Source organism: Homalodisca vitripennis, chromosome 1, assembly GCF_021130785.1.
Source record: "Homalodisca vitripennis isolate AUS2020 chromosome 1, UT_GWSS_2.1, whole genome shotgun sequence".
Classification (NCBI taxonomy): Eukaryota; Metazoa; Arthropoda; class Insecta; order Hemiptera; family Cicadellidae; genus Homalodisca; species Homalodisca vitripennis.
In genome coordinates this window covers 175,284,353-175,304,362 of record NC_060207.1, presented here as the reverse complement: position 1 = coordinate 175,304,362, position 20,010 = coordinate 175,284,353, and the positions used below count along the sequence as shown (strand labels likewise).

The 20,010-nt window shown below is 30.5% G+C and overlaps 1 protein-coding gene across 1 annotated transcript in view; it reads left to right on the top strand.

Annotated features, from left to right (window-relative positions):
- LOC124352751 (neprilysin-1-like) overlaps positions 1 to 20,010 on the top strand; it is a 117,819-nt gene that overhangs the window by 65,331 nt on the left and 32,478 nt on the right. Inside the window, exons 3-4 of the mRNA XM_046802406.1 lie at positions 13,167 to 13,362; positions 19,557 to 19,655. Coding sequence (XP_046658362.1) covers positions 13,167 to 13,362; positions 19,557 to 19,655 — 295 coding nt within the window. The remainder of the gene's footprint in view (positions 1 to 13,166; positions 13,363 to 19,556; positions 19,656 to 20,010) is intronic.

Below are 20,010 nucleotides of genomic sequence, written 5' to 3'. Positions count from 1 at the left end.
ACCATCATCAACTTCTTTTTTCCAATGTTTTTATTTTATCAGCAACTTCATTTGAACTCATGAAATTTGCAAGTTTGTTATCATATTCTGCTTTTAAAATCTTCAATCTCGACAGCAAACATATCTGAATCTGGAAGGTTTTGTAATAAATTTTCTAACTTGTTATCAAACTCATTTCTCAAACTATCAAAATTCAAACTATTATCTACATTTTGAATAATTTGTGTTCCAAATACGTCAAAAATATTTTGTGAATCCATATTTATTAAGTAATAATTTGTTAACAACTTCTTTAAAATCTTTACCAGTACTCAGTTTCATTCAAAACAAAAACACATAAATGACCACAAATTTGGGGGATCTTTATAGTCTTGAATCTGAGAATCATTTGTAGTAGACGCTTGATTTTTTCAAATATTTAATCAATTCTATAGGTGGTTTGTCCTCAATTCTTCCATACGAATCAAAATAACATGCATTCTTATCATTTTTATAATAACAAATCCAATGCGTTTCCACTTCCCATAATCGAGTCTAATTCACAATTCCACATTCAAATTTCTTAACTTTTTCAGGTAATGTATCTCTCATGAAGATTCCTCTAAAATGTTTAATATTTTTGCAGATTTCTTCCAATTCCCCGAATGTTAAAGGTTTAAATTTTTTTTTCAATGTTTGATTTCACGTAATTCAAAGTTTTTTCATCTAATCCAGGATCCTGTAACATCTTCCAACTCTTTATCTAAACCAATTTAAAAAAATGTTTCGAACAATAGGAATCACATCCTTTTTAACGATTGGAGCAGCTTTACGAACATAAGGAACAACATTTTTAACAACTGGAATATTTTCTCCAAAAATCTAATAAATCTTTCAAAAAGTCCACCATTTTTAAGTTCTTTCAACTGATTATAAGAAAATTCTATTCTGGTTCCTTTATTGTTTTTCTTATGTTTTTCGAGTTTATTGTATTGTCTATTTGTTAAAAATATCTTATCTTCGCCATTTTTTAGTTGATCTATTTTAAATTGAATACTAACGGGTATTTTCTTCTTAAAAGCGGATTTTATTTTTTCTTTCTGATTTTTGCTGAAATTTACATTCACCTCCATTTATATAGTTAAAATTTCAAGTTCTCTTCGATTCCCATTCCTAGTTTTCTCTTCAAAAAACATTGCTCCAGCTTGTTGGAAGCGCAACAAATCTTTCACCTAAACTAGCATCTTTTGATAAAAATCTATCCATTGCCTTATCTTGCAAAACTTTATCTGCGATATGTCTGGAATTTGTGTCTCTATGTTTTGCATAAAAAATATCGTGTTCCATAGCAGCTTGATCTAATTTATTTATACCAGATCTCCTCTTTTTAGTCTTTTTTCGAGTTTTGTGCCAGGCCCCAGATACTGATAAGTTGGTACGTGTAATTCAAAAGGTAAATTGTTGATAAAATCATTCAAAAGTCCACTACCCTCAATCATAGATGAACTTATTGCCGGCAAAACTCGTTTTAAATATTTAATTCCATCAGGTTTTTCAATCATTTCGTCAAGTTTTGTTCGAAATAAAATCTTTATTCGCTTTCTTTTCGTTCAAAAAATTGTTGTTTCCAGCCTTTTCTTGAGCATAAATATAATTAATAATTCCATCGAGTTTTGTCAAATCGTCGATATATCTGTATTCAATCTTATTATCACTGTATTTTCTCACACCTGATCCTTCGATTTCTTTTTTCCCAAATTGGTTTAATCAAATTGAGATATTTTTACCTTTACTTGACTTTGGTTTCTTAGTTGATGGATCATTATTTTTGTAAATTGAATCAGATTTCCATAAAATTTCAGTATACTTTTTCAAGTCTTCTTCAGAATATAAACCGTCTTTTGGAACATCAGTGCCTGTTAATAATCTCCATAAACCTTGAGTTCCTTCATATGTTTTTTCATTAATAATGATATCATTATGCTCAAAATTCACGGGCAAATTTCCAATCATAAAACTTTTCTTTTTTCTGTCCCAATACAAACCAAATTTATCATCCTTTGCTCTAGGAAGAAATTTTTTACCAATTTCACCAATTTATTATATCCGTTGTTCCAGGACTTATTGGTTCAACTATGGTAGAGTCTTCAATGATTCGAGGTCTAAATGGTGTTGAAGATGGTAATTTTGGCAATTCAAACTCAGATTCTGGAATCGAAATATCAGCAATTGTTCGTACAAACTGGAACCAAATTCATTAAGTTTTGATTATCGCTTAAAAACATTTTCAATTTTGCCCTCAACATTTTTTATTGCAGAAGTTACAGGTTGATTAATTTTTTGAATAAGTTTCTTGTTCTTCTTCATCCATTCGAATCTGTTCTTTAAAATTCTTTGATTAATTTCTTTTCGATTTGATCAAGTTTTTTCGCTTCTTCAGAAGTTACGTTCACCATTTATTTAGGAAAAATTTGAAACGTGGAACGTAAAAACGTGAACGTGGAACGTAAAACGTGAACGTGGAACGTAAAAACGTGAACGTGGAACGTAAAACGTGAACGTGGAACGTGAACACGAGAACGTGGAACGTAAAAACGTGAACGTGGAACGTAAAAAACGTGAACGTGGAACGTGAAACATGAGCGTGGAACGTAAAAAAAACGTGAACGTGGAACGTAAAAAACGTGAACGTGGAACGTAAAACGTGAACGTGGAACGTAAAACGTGAGCGAGAACGTGAACACGAAACGTGAAACGTGAACACGAAACGTGAAAACGTGGAACGTGAACGTGGAACGTGAACAGATTTACCGTTTTTTTCTGTTATTTTCATAATGTAAATAAAAATTAAAGATAATATAAAAATAATTGTAACAAATATTTTATCAAGTAGATTTGTCAGACCACTGAGCAGCATTTATATTAGAAAATTTATTCAGATATTTACCATTTTTAGGCTTCAAAGTTAGATTAATAGTTAAAAAAATCCGTAGTCTTCCTTCCAAATTTTATCACATAACTCAATAAAGTGGTTAAAACTCATATCAGATCCCACATAATTGTTATAAATCTTTCTCGAATAGTGATCATCTTGCTTAAAAATACACAACATATTCAGGTTATTTCTTATAACTTGTTTATCAACCTTTTGAAAAGCATTGGGAAAGATAGATACAAGAGATATTTTTGTGACGAGACATTACGAAAATATTCCTTAATAACGTCTTGATTTTCTAAAATACAATCATCAAAAACGATTAAAGAATTTGGTTTACATTCGCTTAACGGAAACTATGTCCTCAGAAGCATTATAAAAAAATGTGATATTTTTTTGTTTAAGTTTTTCTCAATATTTTCAAATCTTTCTTGTAATTTTTTATAGGCGTCTTGTTCTAAAGATTTACTAAAAACATACAAATTGGAATAAGGAATCAACCTATTGTAGATAAAATTCAATAATAAAGTTTGTTTTTCCACATCCACTTGAACCAACAATTAACAATCTGATTGGTTGATCTTTCTTATTTTCTTCAAACGTTTGGAAGTTTTTATCTGATCTTTTTGCTTTAAAAATTTCTCCATTTAAATAGAAGATTTTCATCTTGAAGCAACGCTTGCGAAAATGAAGCTGTTCAAGTTGACTTCAGAAAGCTCTAAATTAGTTTTAAAACTTGGAACATCCTATACACTTAGAGGAAGAATCAAATTATTTTATCGGTTTAAGCGGTTTTTATTCTGACAATTTTTGTAATAAATATTAGTGAAAGTTCTCCTTATTGTATAGGATTTAGTGAGAAGAACATAACAAAATATTATGGTTTAAACAAAGGATATTATACTTTCGATCAAATTAAAAATTCCCTTAAAAAATTATCTGAAAACATTCAAACAATCAGATAAATCTTTAAACTTTGACGAAAACAAGTTTGAAATGCAAAAAAATTATCTCTCTAATAAAATTCAAATAAAATCACCAGTAAGAATAATGTTTTCAGCAATTATTGTAGATTTGTTAGGGTTTGTTCAAGAAACTATTGAGCCAATCAGGTATATTTAGGAAATAAAACGCCAAAAATTTAGACCGTTCGATGTAATTGAAGTACATTGTAATCTCGTTGAACCTAGTTTTGAAAATCATACCGAACATTTACACAAAGAATCTGAAATTTTGTACACTTTTTTTCCAAATGTTGCTTATGGATCAAAAATTAGTGAAAAACCGAATGAAATTGATTATATTCCAATTAGAAAAAATATTAAAAGAATTCAAAAAAATCGTTCTAATACTATACAAGACTCTGAGGGAAATTTATTAAATAATGAGAGTAAAACAACAATATATTTAAGATTGTCGAAAGAATGAGGAATCAAGGGGGGGAACGAATCGTTCTTACCTTCAAATTTTCAAGAAAACAACTTTTGAATGTATAAATTACAGGAGTCTATCCCATAGACCCCTTAACAATCTTCATCCTGACCCTGTTTTTATCAATGAATCTAGACTTTATACTGAAATAAAAATTACTAGTTAAATTTCTTTTCTGTCTAAATGGAGTCAGTTGTAGACCTACTCAATAATCAACTTAGATTTAAAAGCAAACATATCTTTACAATTGTTGACGAAAATAATGAATTTTGGTTTAAGGCGAAAGATGTTGCAGAGGTGTTAGAATATGAAAATACTAGACAAGCTATCATAAATAATATTGATAATGACGAGAAAAATAGCCTTTAAATATATAAATTACAAGAGTCTATGCCATAGACCCTTTCAAAATCTTTCATCCTGACACTATTTTCGTTAATGAATCTGGCCTTTATTCTCGAAATAAAAATTACTAGTTAAATTTCTGTTCTATCTAAATGGAGTCAGTTGTGAATCTACTCAAATTCAATAATAAAGAAATTTTAACATTTGTTGACGAAAATAATGAATTTTGGTTTAAGGCGAAAGATGTTGCAGAGGTGTTAGAATATAAAGATACGAAGAAAGCAATTAAAGAACATGTCAAAGAAAAATATAAAAAAAAAAAAGCTTCGAAAACATGCATTCTGAAGGTAGGGGTGATTCGCCCCCGCCTTCAAACTTTCAAAAAAAACACTGTTTTCGTAAATGAAGCAGGCATATATTCTTTAATCTTGAAATCTAAAATGAAAATAGCAGAAATGTTTCAAGATTGGGGTTTTAGAAGAAGTTTTTACCAAGTATTCGTAAATTTGGTGTGTACAAAACTTGAAAACGAAAATAAGCAGTTTAAAAGATGAAATAAAACAGTTACAAATTTCAGGTCAAATGAAATCCTTGAAAATAGAGAATCAAGAATTTCGAATGGAATTAATGAAGAGAGATATGATATGTAAAAATTTTTGATAAGAAAAAAACACCATGTTTTTGTGTTAATTAAGAAGAATCACATGTGGGAATATCCTTATTACGTTATCAGAGCTCAAAAGAGAGAAATACCGAAAAGATTGAAAGAACTTGAAATTGATTACCCAGAAATGGAAATTTTATTAAGACAAGGAGATCCAAATAGTATAAATCTCTACAACCAAATGAAAGAATCTTTGAATATTTTATACAACGGAAATCATTTTACTACAAATATGGCAGAATCTCGACTGATTTATAGAATATCTAAATTACACGATGAAAATGTTTCTAAATTTTACTAAAAACTCTCGATTTATTATATTTTGTTTGTAAATGTTTAGCATAACTAGGTAACCATTGTAAAATCTTTTTTTCATATTCACAAGGCATTTCGTTTTTATAACTTTCGCTGAAAATGTTTTTAGCACAATCTTTGCAAAAAGCATCTTTTCTATCTTTACTATACTGCCAGTTATTAAATTCAGAAATATTTTTAATTTCTTTACAAAAGTAACAATTTTTTTTCTTCTAAAGTTAATTTGTCCATTTTAACGTATAATTCCTTACAATAACAGTCTTTTCTATTCTCTTCTTGACACTTTTGTACATTTCTTTTGAGACTCCATTTATATAGAAAAAAATTATTACACAATGAAAATGTTAAACTCTTAACTTATGATATTTGGTTTGTAAATGTTTTTGATAAATTATTTAACCATTTTATAGTTCTCTTCCACATTCACATTGAGTATCTTCATAATATAATCTATGAAGATTCTTCTTTACACAATCTTTACAATATGAGTCTTTCTTATCTCTACTATAGTGATCACTATTAACTCTGAAATTTTTTTAGTTTCTTTACATTTAAGACATTCTTTATCTTCCAAAGTTAATTTTTCTATTTTATCATATAATTCTTTATGATATTCCCTTTCACAATCTTTGCAATTATAATGCATTCCATCTTTCCTATTTTTATCTTTATAAAATTCATTTAAATCTTTAAATTCTTTGGCACTTTGTACATTTCTTTTGATGCGCCATTTATATATAGAAAATTTATATTACAGTTTTGACTTCTTCAATTCATATTCATAAAACTTTCCGGTTATTTCTTCATTATTTAAAATCTTTTATACTATAAGTTTACAGGATCTGTGTTATTAATTTGATAAATCACAAAGATTTCTCTTGACCAATTGTTCTTATATTTGTTCGAAAATGGTTTGTTTTTTACTAACAATTCTTACATGATCATTGACTTTAAATTTAGTTTTCGTGTGAATTTCAGGTGGAACATACTTGAAAACGGTCTCTAATAACTCCTTTTCTGCATCCTTATCTACGTCTTTCGGTTTCATTTTTGATTGTGCTGTGAACTGTATCGTTATAATTGTTTACGATTTTTTGAAGAATATCGATCCATTTAAAGTTTTTATTAATCTCAAAAATTACTTTCATTCTCTCATTTTGAGTTCTGTTATATCTCTCTACAATACTTGATTTCTCTTCGTTTTCAGTATGATAAATCTTAATGTTGTATTTCCTCAAAACATCGTTAAATTCTTTATTTTTTAAACTCTAAACCCTTATCTGTATGAAGTAGGTTAGGAGGTTTGTGATTGATCCTTATGGCATCTTTTACTATATCTTCGAAAGCTTTTGAAATATCCTTGCCGTTTTTTTCTTTTGATAGCTCTTGACCAAGCATATTTTGAGAAAGTATCAATAACATTTAACATATACTTAAATTCCATCATTTTGATCTGAATAGTTAGACATTATAACTAAATCTGCTGCCCATAAATCGTCAATTCCTAATGTTATAATTTTTTCTCTTTTTAAAACTTTTTTCGTACTGGTGCATGAATTTCTCGAGCTTCAATCTCTATCTCATCTTTAGTCTTCAATTCTTGCTTAACAGGTTTTGGATTTGGATTCTTTATAAACTTACTCTTGTTTGTCTTACATTTTGAACATTTGTTGCAGCAATTCTATACAATCCATTTTGAGTTTTGAACGATTTTTTGAATCTATATTTTTCGTTTTCTTTTTACACTTGTGACAGTGAATTAAAATCATCTTCCATTTACATATCAAAGTTTCCAAGTTTATTTTAATTCGTCTAATATATCAGATTTTGCTTCATTTTTATAGCCATACGGTACTGTATCGATCTTATTTTCTAGGACAATTCTCTTATCATCTTTAGCGTTCAGTGCCAGCTTGTTTTTGGGTAACAGTGTACAAACTCATGTTTATAACTTTTGATGACTGTCATCTCCCTAAATTCTTCTTTATCTTTGAACAAACATCTCTTCAAGTTTTCGATATTTATTGTTTTATTTTACAACGCTTCTCTTAATTCCTTTACACCTAACTGGGTTTTTATCTAGATATTTGTACGAGTACATCTTAGACCTTAAACCACAAAATTCTTTCTAAAACTTCGCTATTTAACTCATCTTTGAATTTCCCTATTACCTTTCTTATTTTTAGTAGTGAAACATTCATGATCTTTTGGATAATCACTTGTATCAAAGTCATCTATATTTTCTTTAATAATTTTAAAGGATCTCGTTTCAATTCTAGAAAATAACTGTCTGTATCCATGTAACACAGATTCAAATCTGGATCAAACTTCTTTAATTTGTTGTAATAAAACTCGTACATTAGCAATTTTGAGAGGTCGAGAACTGAAAATCCTATGTAAATCGGTTTGTTAAATTTAACCTTTTGTTTGTACATGTGACTCGCTATACAGTTGTCGTCAAAGATGTTTAAAGCATTTGAAATTTGTTTTCTTAGCTTGTTTCATTGAAAATTCTTCATTTCCAAGCTTAATATCACATCTGTTTCTCACATTTTCCATAGATTTTCCAAAAACTGAGTTGTTCATCAGCTTATAAAAGTCCTTTTCAAAGTCGCTTGTAGCTTTGGTTCTCATGTTTGTGTTAAAATCAATGTATTCTTTCATAAAAGGCTTCTGATCGAATGCATTAACTCTATTCACCACGTTTCAAAATCATACCTTGTTCCAAATAGAACTTCAAATTTCTCGAATGAACAACGTATTCAGTTTTATCCAGTAGAGTTGTGCAAAGTTTGTTTTTTAAAATGTTCTGGAGCAAGAGGTAAATCCTTGTGATGTTCGTGTAAATTCGTTGGATATCCAAGATCAACTTCGAGAATATAGCCATAATCTTCGTCGCCAGTGAGTTCTAAAATTGTTTTCTTGCCACTCTTCTTTTGTATACGTTTTAGGATCCATCCACTTGATATCGCCGTATGGTAAACTTTGCATGAGGCCATACCCATAAAGGTTATTAGCATCGAGATAGAGTAAATAGTTTTCGGGCTTTGTCTTATCGAAATCTTTCAAATATTTTTGTTATTTGCTTTCACATATCGTTTAATACACTGAGAAATACCTCCACGAATGCCTTTTTCAATCATCAAATACATATTATAATCGTTAATTAGCTGAAGCTCAATTTTCGTTAATTTTAACATTGCGTCCCATGCGAGACTGGGAGCTGTTAGATAGTGTGCCGGATCGAGTTTATAACAATTAAGGCAAATGTTTCTGAAATTTTCGAATATATCAGCAAGCAATAAAACATCTTGGATATTGTACAAATCAGAGAGTAATTTCCTAGATTTTTCTCTTTTAATTTGTTCCAAACATTTAAGTAGTGTTTGAAAATCTTTCTCAGATATGCTCTCATCTGTCAAAAGTGAATAGAAATCTTGAATTCTTAATTCTTCTGTGTAATCAAGTACTATCGATTCAATACTATCGATAAATTCATAGGGAAATATTCCTTTTCCAGATAGAATTTTAAAGATTTCTTCTTCGTCATTTGGCTGTCTTTCTATAATTTCATTCAGTCCATCCTGTATAAAATGATTTGTATGTTTGAAGTCTTCTTTCTTTAAATTTTTCGCTAACTTTTCTATAGACGAGGCCATGAATCTGAACGTGTCTACGAAAGAGAATTTTATGAACTTTCTAGGTTTGTCACCATCAAATTCATACCCGTATCCAGAATTTACAGAGTAATTTATATATCGTTCATCGGTGTTTGCAATCAAATCAACATTACCGTATTGTTTTGCCAATTCTTTTATGTACAAATGCGTATCGTAATTAGACATATTGTGACAGAAAAACGGGAATATTCTGAGGAAATTTCAAATTCAGATTACAAATTCTATGAGCTGCACCTCGAAATTTTTCCAGTCAAATGACAGTGATCTCTGCATTTTTTGAATGCATCATAAGCAGAACTCCAATTATCTGGTAAAAACCCTAAAGTTTTTTTCAGTGTCTTGATACGATATTTCTTCACAAATGTGGCAAAGATTTGAATTTTGATACGAAATTTCTTCTTCGTCAGTCAATTTCATGGGCTTCATGTTCTTTGAATTATATTTTTTAGCTATGTACTTCGATAATTTATTGAGTTCTTCAAACAATTTTGCAGGAACGTTCGGCAACTCTTCTTCATTTTTTGCTCGATAACATATCGGCTTGTACATTACGATTTGGTCACATTAGACACTAAATATAGAGTAAAACCATAAGGAATATGCTTCTGAATCTGGTTGTAGTCGATTTTTGCGGATTGTTTTTGCATGTGGGAATCTTCTCTAATATGCTTTCAAAAATCCATATAAATAACGTACGGATGGCTAAATTTTCTTTTGGTAATTGGTAAATTTAGTTGTTTGACCCGGAAACGGCATAATTGGCTTGCAAACTTCATGTTGCTTACAAAATTTCTAAATGAATCTGATAAAGCACTATATTTGTAGAAATGGCTTAAACATCTTCGACACAAGAACGTCTTGTGAGCATTTTTGATATCTGTGAACTCGCTAATCTACTTAAATCTGTTATCAAAACATAATGGGATTTATCATCTTGTTTAAACATACAATAAATCAAACTTCTAACTTGGCGTCATAACTTCTGAAATTTGCAACGGTACTATGTGTAGTTTTTCATCAAAAGTATAGACATTTACAGACATTTTCGGATACTTGTACTTTGCTTTGCTGCTTCGTTTTTCAAATAATTGTATATCTTTTAAAGACATAGGATAGTCGAATCCAGAAAATATCTCATCGTTCACGAATTTTTCGTATTGTTTTGCTCTGTCAACATGAGTCTCGGGTTTTTCAATAGCGCATCGGATAGAGTAAATAAAGCAATAATCATCTTTATTTTTGATATTTTACACAAGCTTTTTTTATCTTTGATTTCCTTTGGTAAATCGATATATGATCCTGCGTTCATAAATTCATGTTTATTAAGGCTCAAAACTAGTTGTTTACAACTTTTAAATGTCCATCCGGAACCTTTATTTGGATTATTCGTTTGTTCTCGATGTGTTAATTTATTAAATTGCTTAGTAAATAAAGTCGTTTACGTCAAAGATTTCGTCTGCTTTGATAGTAAAATACATTAGACATGTTTGCGGTTCACCATTCACTAAAGTTCGTTGTCGTATTCACATTCCAAAGAGAGATAGCCCTTCATATTTTTTAACATTTTCTTGAAATTTCTCGATTAAACTTTTAATTTCTGACCGCATAATTGAAAGATATTTGTAAATTGACATGGAATTGTCGTTCAAAGTTTGTTTAAAATGTATTGCTTGAAAATACCGTGTATTGAGGATAAAACTTCTACATCCAATGATATTTTCGGATTTTACTTTAAGAGTTTTTATCAATTTCTTCGATCATTTCAGACTTGGTTTTATCGTTTGTTTCTAAGGACAATTTTTCAGCGATTGATTGAATTTTTTCATCATTAAATAGATTGAGATCTTTTTTTATCTTCCTTAAAGCTTTTCTTTAATTTCACGCAATATTTTTCTATATTGTACATCTTTTCGTGACCATCGATTTGATTCTCTTTAGCCCAAGTCCTCAAATAATTTAGTTCTTTATTAATAAATTTCTTTGTTCTTCAAATGATTTTTCGAATTGTAATGACGAGTATAGTGATGTTCAAAAATGTCTTTTTTGCAGTATGGGCACTCTATCTTTTTTCCGCTCCATATTTAAAGAGCAAAAATTTGTAAACTAAAATTTTGAGAAGTGGTGATTTTTGTGACAACTTGACACAAATCAGCACAATTTCTGGTCAAATGTTTTCAGATTGTTTCTATTTAAAGAGCAAAAATTTGTAAAATTAAATTTTTGAGAAGTAGTGATTTTTGACACAAAATCAGCACAATTTCTGGTCAAATGTTTTCAGATTGTTCTATTTGTTATAGAAAAAATCTTTTAACTAAATTTAGTTAAAAGATTTTTTCTATAATAAATGGCAGCGCTGTTACAAGAGTTGAATATGGTTGGTGAACTAAGATTCAAAGAATATAAGAAATTAGTGGAAATTGGAAGAAAAAAAGAGATATAGAATCTTGAATTTGGAGAAAATGAAAGATAAATTACGGGGTTTACAATAATTGCCGAGTTGGAAGATTGTAAAGTACACTTGCCGAACAGATTTTTGACTGTTTTGGATGAGAAAAAGATTAAAGAATTAAACAAAAATGAAAAATTACACTTGATTGTTACTGGAAAGAAGACTATAAAAGATAAAGACTGTGTTACAATTAACTTTGTAGAATAAAGATTTCGAAGATTTCTGGATTTTTTCATTAAAAACAGCTTAGAAATTAGAAGCAAACATTGAACAGTAAAAACAGCTAAAGATTCGGTTATTTAACATTCGTGCTTTCCTGTTAGATTTTATTAGATTTGTTTATGGTTCAATGGACAGTATTTTACATTGATTTTCTGTCTGTCCCAAAAGTGGTCTAGAACCGGCATATTCATATCTACTTAATATATATATTATATAAATGTATAAATTGTTACCAAGAACCCTTACCAAGAACTATAATATTTAACTTCCTTATGCCTTTTGATACAGAATGAAAATTTGAAATCATATTTAGTACCCTTGAATAAATATTTTATCTAAAAATAATTTAATATAAAGGGAGATTTTATATTAAGTGCATCATATTAATTATGACTTGCTCATTTTCAATCATTCTATTACCAGCACAACCAATTACCTATCTATCCTACATAAGTCGCCCCGATCTACCCAAAAACCGCACTATTTAATATTTTAAAATTTAATGACCCATCTTAGCCCTTGAACTTTTAGAATACTATCGATTTTATTTAAATATTTCTACAATTTAATTTAATGTGTTTTGTAAATAATCACCCTGTTTAATTGATTGTGAAAAATAGGCAAGTTTAGTTATTTTTTACTAGTTAATATACAGATGAGTTATTTTGCTGAAATTTTCAAATTCTAAGTAAAAACAAACTTTGGAATTATAACTTACTACAGTTTAAGATCACTACTACCTGAATTAACTTGTTCATTAATATTAGTTAAACTCCATTTTATTATATTATATTAGTTAAACTCTTCAAGGTGTAAAATAATATATAAAATCATCAATTATATGGAGTTCAATAAATATTTGTGTCTAATCTCCACGTTTCTATATGTATCCTTTCCAGTTCATTGGGCGCTATTGACAATGTCGTAAGAAATGATTTGTCTGTAGGGGTGAAAATGTTCCTGATTTTTTCACACAATCCAGTTACTCCTTACAGCAATTATAATTATAACAATCCGTATATTCTTTGTCATATTTTAACGCGGCAGCCTACTTTGTTTAGTAGATAGCAGTAGTATTGTACAGTAGTTTATACTTATTTATACTCATACTTACTTTTCCTCATATCCATATGATGTTTGCCGCAGGACGACGACGTGACCTGTGGGACGCGGGTGAAGACCTGTGGCAGCACCGCATGTCGGGACGCTGGGGCTCGTATGGAGTCCTCTCTCACTTGGAAGGTCGACCCCTGTAAGGACTTTTACCGGTTCGCCTGTGGCGGCTGGGGTCGACGTCACGGTCTTTACGCGCAACAGGCTCACGTCGACGCCGAGATACGCCGTAAGTAGAGGAACCAGCTGTACTTGGGCTCTTAGCCGAACGCCCTAATATTTTATATTATTAAACGTTAGTATTAAACTAGTAACGTAAAGTAAAGTAGAGGTTTCTTAGCCTTTAGAAAAAGGTAAAATCAGCCACATTTTAGATATAATGTAAATGTAATGTAATTTCCAACTATGTAAAACACTGATAATATAACAAAATATTTTAACGTACGCTGGCTCTTATACGTAATTTTTTATATTCATATTTCAATTTCTAAGATTTTCCCCACCAAAAGCTCACAATAGGCACTTCTGATGTAATTTTATAACTTCTGTCTTAGATTTATGCTTTTCGTTAGGAGATGTACATGGAATAGCCTCTAGAGTTTACAATTTACAACTATCATATTTGTTATTTCAAAGATTAAAGAGATTGTACAGTGACACAACTCTGGCTGAAAGAAGAGATTAATCTTTTAGTTTACATTTCATATTTAAAGACTCATTTATGTTTAAAACTCTATGTAGAAAGAACGTTAAAAAAAGAAAAGATAAACTACTGATTGTAAAATAAATTTATCAATCTCTCCTTTCTGCCTGATTAGTCCCAATTTATAAATCCTGAGACCCATCAGAATGGTTCACTTAAGGATTGGGCTCACATAGCGTTAAAGGTTATTGCAAGCCTAAATATTGAGGCTCCTTTGCTTAGACTGACAGAGGCTAAAACAGATGAACTTTCCCTTATTTCAAGCACGAGTGAAGAATTTCTCACTATCCCCCCACATAATAAGATGGATCATAGTAACATGGGATCTGGCCAGGAGGCGGCCCCTACCCCTACAATTACTTATCCGAAAAAGCATTGTCACCCCGGAAGCAACGCAGAGATCCTAAATGCAACGGTAGACTTCCTTACCTTCTTTTCCTAACTGTAGAAATGTCCAGACTTTTGGATCAAATATAAACAATTAGGGTCATCAATCCAATGTGTAACAACAGCAAGAACTACAATAAGTTATCAGTTTGCTAAAGTTACTCATAGATAAATCTTACGTATTTAAATGTGACGTTGCATTTTATCCTCGGACTAAGCCATACTTCATTTGTACTTCACTCTTTCCAAAGTTTCATTTGAAATATTGCTTGTAATTATGCAGAGAGCTGTGCTATCAGCTTAGAGTACTTTCTTATCCCTCCATTTTTACAACTCAAGGTGTTTTATTAAGAGCATTTGTTGATTAAAACTCACTTTTCTCTATAAAAAAACTTTTCTAAAAATTACGAAATCATTTAATCATGACAAATCATCATCAAAACTTAACAGAAACAAATTTGGTGATCGCAACAGAAATTGTGTTAAAAAAACTTTTTTATTAAAGAGGAAAAGCCGATCCCCTTTTAAGCCTTAGTCTGCCCGTCCTCATGGGCCACTGGCCAGTGCGAGAATCTTATCAAACAGAATAAGGGGAAGAGTCGATATACTACGAGATCGATGGTACTGATAAAAAGTGCAAGGGTCACAGACAGGATTCGAACCTGGGCTATCTCTAACTCAGACTCAAAGTCCAACGTCTTAGACCATTCGGTCATCGGCACTCCAGATTTGTGGCATTTGTGGGTGGTATTATGAAATAAACATATGCCTGTATTTTATTCCTAAAATACAGCTATGCTGCTAGCAGTTAACTGTCCTTCGCATTCAATTTCATAGTAGTTTGTAGCAATTTCATTGTTGAGTTTGCCTTGTTGCCACAATTAAGAAAGTGTATCAAAAAGTGTATATTGATGGCCATTGTAATTTATTCCGGTTTTAGTATTTTTTGTTTCATAGTTATATTGCCTTGTTTTCCCAACCAAGGAAACACACACACACACACACACACACACACACACACACACACACACACACACACACACACACACACACACACACACACACACACACACACACACACACACACACACACACACACACACACACACACACACACACACACACACACACACACACACACACACACACACACACTCACACACACACACACACACACACACACACACACACACACACACACACACACACACACACACACACACACACACACACACACACACACACACACACACACACACACACACACACACACACACACACACACACACACACACACACGCGCGCGCGTATATAAACCGAAAACACCTAGAAAACATTACCAGGAATGAAAATTATACCGATTTATGTTATTTTCTTTGTGTTAAAGGTTGTATAAATTACAGTGCAATGTATTCTATGTAATCAAGGTGTTTGTTACATATTAAGTAAAATTAAACAATGCATGAATAGAAAACTCTGATTTCATTGTTAAAATTATTTATAATATGTAAATCTTTAATATGTAATACGTGCAGGTCTGAAAAATATAATTTTGTAAGACAACAAAGATGAATTTTATAACAGTCTTTCAATCTAAAGTAAAAGTTAAATAGTAACTTTGTCTTTTATATCTCCATTACTGTACTGACCAAGCACTGCGTAGTTATATTTACTAAAATGTACAGTCATAAGTATATTTTTACTGAAACTTTTAAACGTCCTTATCTGGACAGTTTCTTACTCTTTGCTCAGCTGCGGTTGCAAGAGTGTTTTTACTATCAAGCTTACTCTGTTCCTTTAAGACTACAAATGCAAACAAATTGAAAATAGTGGTTAAATTAATTAAACTTTGGTTATAATGCTGTAAACCAATGTTTACACAAAGAGTTGATTACATGTAACAGTCTCTTTCAATTAATATTTTGAAACTTTAGAGCCTAAGATGCGATAATTCGCTACCTTAAAGCTCAGAAGGGTATAGCCTGGGGGATTTTCGAAAGAAGAATATTCATTTATTCATACCAGGGATCCTAAAAATGTCCATGTAAAACATCAGTAAAATTGGTTGTAAAATAGTTTACGCGTGAAAGTAAAAAAACAAAGGCACTTTTGCATTTCTAATATTATTAGGATAGTGTTATAGTAATATAGGCTTTTATTCTAAATAGAAAATTAAAATTTATAAAACTTGTAAAAATAGTGGAAAATTAAAAGACGTAAATAGGACTATAATAATATAATAAAGACCTGAAGTTCTGCTGTCATCTTAATTACTATTTGCTTTTTAAGTAGGAACTTCAAAACGGTGGGTTGTAAAAATATCTCTAACCTTTAACACTGTATAGAAATAGCTTAGGTAAAAAAGATTTCTTTTGGGAGTTTAATTTTTATGTATAATGAAAAAAAAATAAAAATACTACGTCATGTTTGAATTAAACATGTTGTTTGAGTCATAAAAATATTACTGAATAAACAAAATACAGCGCGTTAAAAGTAATTTATAATGTGAAAATAGTGAAAATATTGCATGTTAGTTACTTCTACACTTACGTTTGAAACAAAAGCTAGGCTTTTTAGTCCATGAAAAGCTTTAATCCGAGAGAAAATTTAGCAAATGTAGAAACTCTTATCTTAAAGTGCTCTTAGAAGTACTTTAGACACAAAGACCCTTATTAAGACGGCAGGAGTAAAGAAGTGAGAAACAAATTAGTGTGTTCACTACAGCTATACGTATTGTGAGCTTTTTGCGGACCTAAATTATTACAAGACATTATCAATTTTAAACAATTAAAAATAAGGTAAGAACTTATTACGGTTTGAGTTGTTAATATGAATTTATTAGACACAAAATATAATTATATTTAAGACAAGTTTAAAACTAATTTGAAAATAAATGTATGAGAATAAAAACCAATTGACAAATTTTCAAATTTTGTCAATTTTTACGGGTTTTTGAAGAGAAAATTAAATTAAATAGGAATTGCGAGTTAAGTTATGTGGTTGTTGTACCACAGGTAAAAGAAAACTGTAAATTATTTATAATAAACATAACATAGAATTAATGTGTACGACAGAAAACAGCACACCTATTTAAGCATACACGTAACAATTTTTGGGAGTAAATGAGATTGTTGCTAGCTAATTATTGTCGCAATGGCCTGTTTGGGATTACATCACATATTTATAACTTAATACCCAAACCACGAGGTCAAGTGAACTGTAATAATATGCTTATCGTATACAGTTAAGCGTATACAGTAAACTTATCAAATAAAGTTTACCATGTAGTTATCTGTATTTACTAGTGCTTTATGGTTTTTGATGTGGTCTCATTGCAAGTTACGGAAAGAATGAGCGTACGTATTCCTAGTTAATTTTATACCATCAAAAAAGAAATGAGAGAGTTTTAAAACTTTTTCGCTTTTGAAACAACTTCCACATGTGTATATTATAGATTCCAACTGCCAACATTTATATTCATAAATTAGCCAGAGCTCCCAGAAGATATCCAGGCTATTTTATTTGACAGAGCTTGACTTTCTTCTCTATGCAATGACAGCTGAGTTTATGGACGATAAAAAATATTAAAAATGAGCCTGGATTAATTATTTTAAAAGGATCCCTCTAAAATGGGTATATGCCAAAACCTTTTAAAATATGTAAAATAACTGCTGTTTTGAAGCTTGAACACACTTCAAATAGCATTTCAGCCTTTTTAGTGCTTTATTTCTCCTGAAAAATGCTGGATTTGTTGTAATGAGACTGGGTATCAGTTACTTAGTTGATCTTTTGGAAACTTACGATACAGTATGGAGTATAGTAACTGTTACCCATTGTTGGCTCTTATCTCAATGGTTTCTGTTCCTAAGAACATACCGGATATGGCGGGAGAAGGATATGATGAAGAAAACCTTATACGATCTCGTCCGATCCCACTAATATTATTTTACAAAATGTTTAGTGCAATTAAGTCGGTCAAAATTCCCGAAGCCATCTTAATAATGAAGGTACTGGCTATACTGGCATATATTTTTTTTAAATTCCAGTTAAGTCACTTAGGATCTTTTTAATGAGAATATTTTATTGAGAACACAACAGCAAATGAACCTTCTCAATAGCGAATGGCCTTAATTATCTTATACCTACCGGTATTGCTCATGTAATATTGACAGTGTAAATAGGGGCTAAAAGGTTATGTAGCAGCCAGTTAAACAGTAGCTGACATCCTAAATAAGTGTTCTTGTTTTTTTCTGTTTTTATAAGAATAATACAATAAATATATTTGCTGAAGTTACTACTAGATTTACAGGATATAGCTTTATAACTAAAGCTATATCCTTTCAATACTTGAAACTTTTTCGTTGCAATTAAGTGTTTTGTAAACATTAAGATATTCCAGATGTAGCGAGTATTAGATCACCAAGATTTTGCCTGAAGATAATTGCAATATCAAAATAAAGAAGTTCAATCGTGTTAGAATTTTTCAATGGACTAGCATTAGATTTCTGACCAGGAAAATTAATTTAATTCTTAAAATTGTCAAAACATTTTACTTAACCTGTAACAGCCTAGTGGTGTCATGTGGATACGTCAATACGTACAATACTTACTCCTGAGTATTGTACTCTCACTTCATTATCTGGTCTGATAAGGATACACCATGTATAAATGTGTAAATACATTGTAGGGACTTACTCAGTTACACAAAATAACTATTGTAGAAATACTTTTAATTTTCATGCGATAGTCCATCGACTTAAAGTTAAAATTATTCTTCAAAATGAAAGATGACAGGAAAAAGCTGGGTATTTATTATTCTAAAATATTTAGTTTCTAAAAAAAATATTTTCTTTTAGTGATTAATCTGAATCTACCTCTTTTTCGCCATAATTGAATATATTACCCGAATCACAGCATTTTAAAATGAATATCTAACGACAGATTTACATTTGATTATGTAAGTAAGTAAAAGGGAATCCATATTCTGTCATAAAAAGTCAAAGAGCCATAAATCCAATATTGAACTTGTTTAGCAGATGGCGCCTGTATAACAGAGGTCTAGATGGCGCCACATTAATACTGTAACTGTACCCTACTCTAACTTTGGAACTTGTCCCATTTCATACCTGCTCTATTTGTTTTTGTATGACAATTGGAAGTATCTTGAAAATTATATATACTAGATTGTTTTGTATGCAGACGAACAGAAAAATTAAAACGCTATAATGAGTTTAATTGTAAAGAGATATTTGATACTGATATCTAAAAGTTCATTAAATATTTAACATATATGAATGTTTATTAAATTACCCTTTGCTATGTCGGCATTTCAGATCTGTTGGAAGAGCGGACAAGAACTGGAACTTTCAAGAAACTTGGGGATTTCTACAGAAGCTGTCTAAACGCTGGTGACAAAACCATTGTTACTCCAAGTAAGTATTAGTTGTAGATTAATGTGTTTACTCTAAGTACTCTACAAACATATTTCAAACGATGATGCCATGGGGTTACTGTAAAAATCACAAATAAAAAAATAAAGGATTAATATTCATATTTAAACGATATAATTATTATCTTAGTAAAAATTTATTCAGCTCTAACAAATTCCAGAGCATCAGTGGTGAAAATTTTGTTGTATCCCGAAGATCTGCCCCATTGACTCCAATATCAATTAAAGGATGAGATAATAGCTATAGCCAACAATGCTAATACACGTCAGCTATCTGAGACATCCATCCAATAACAATAATTCAATACTAGGACTTCCTCTAATCATATTTGATTGAA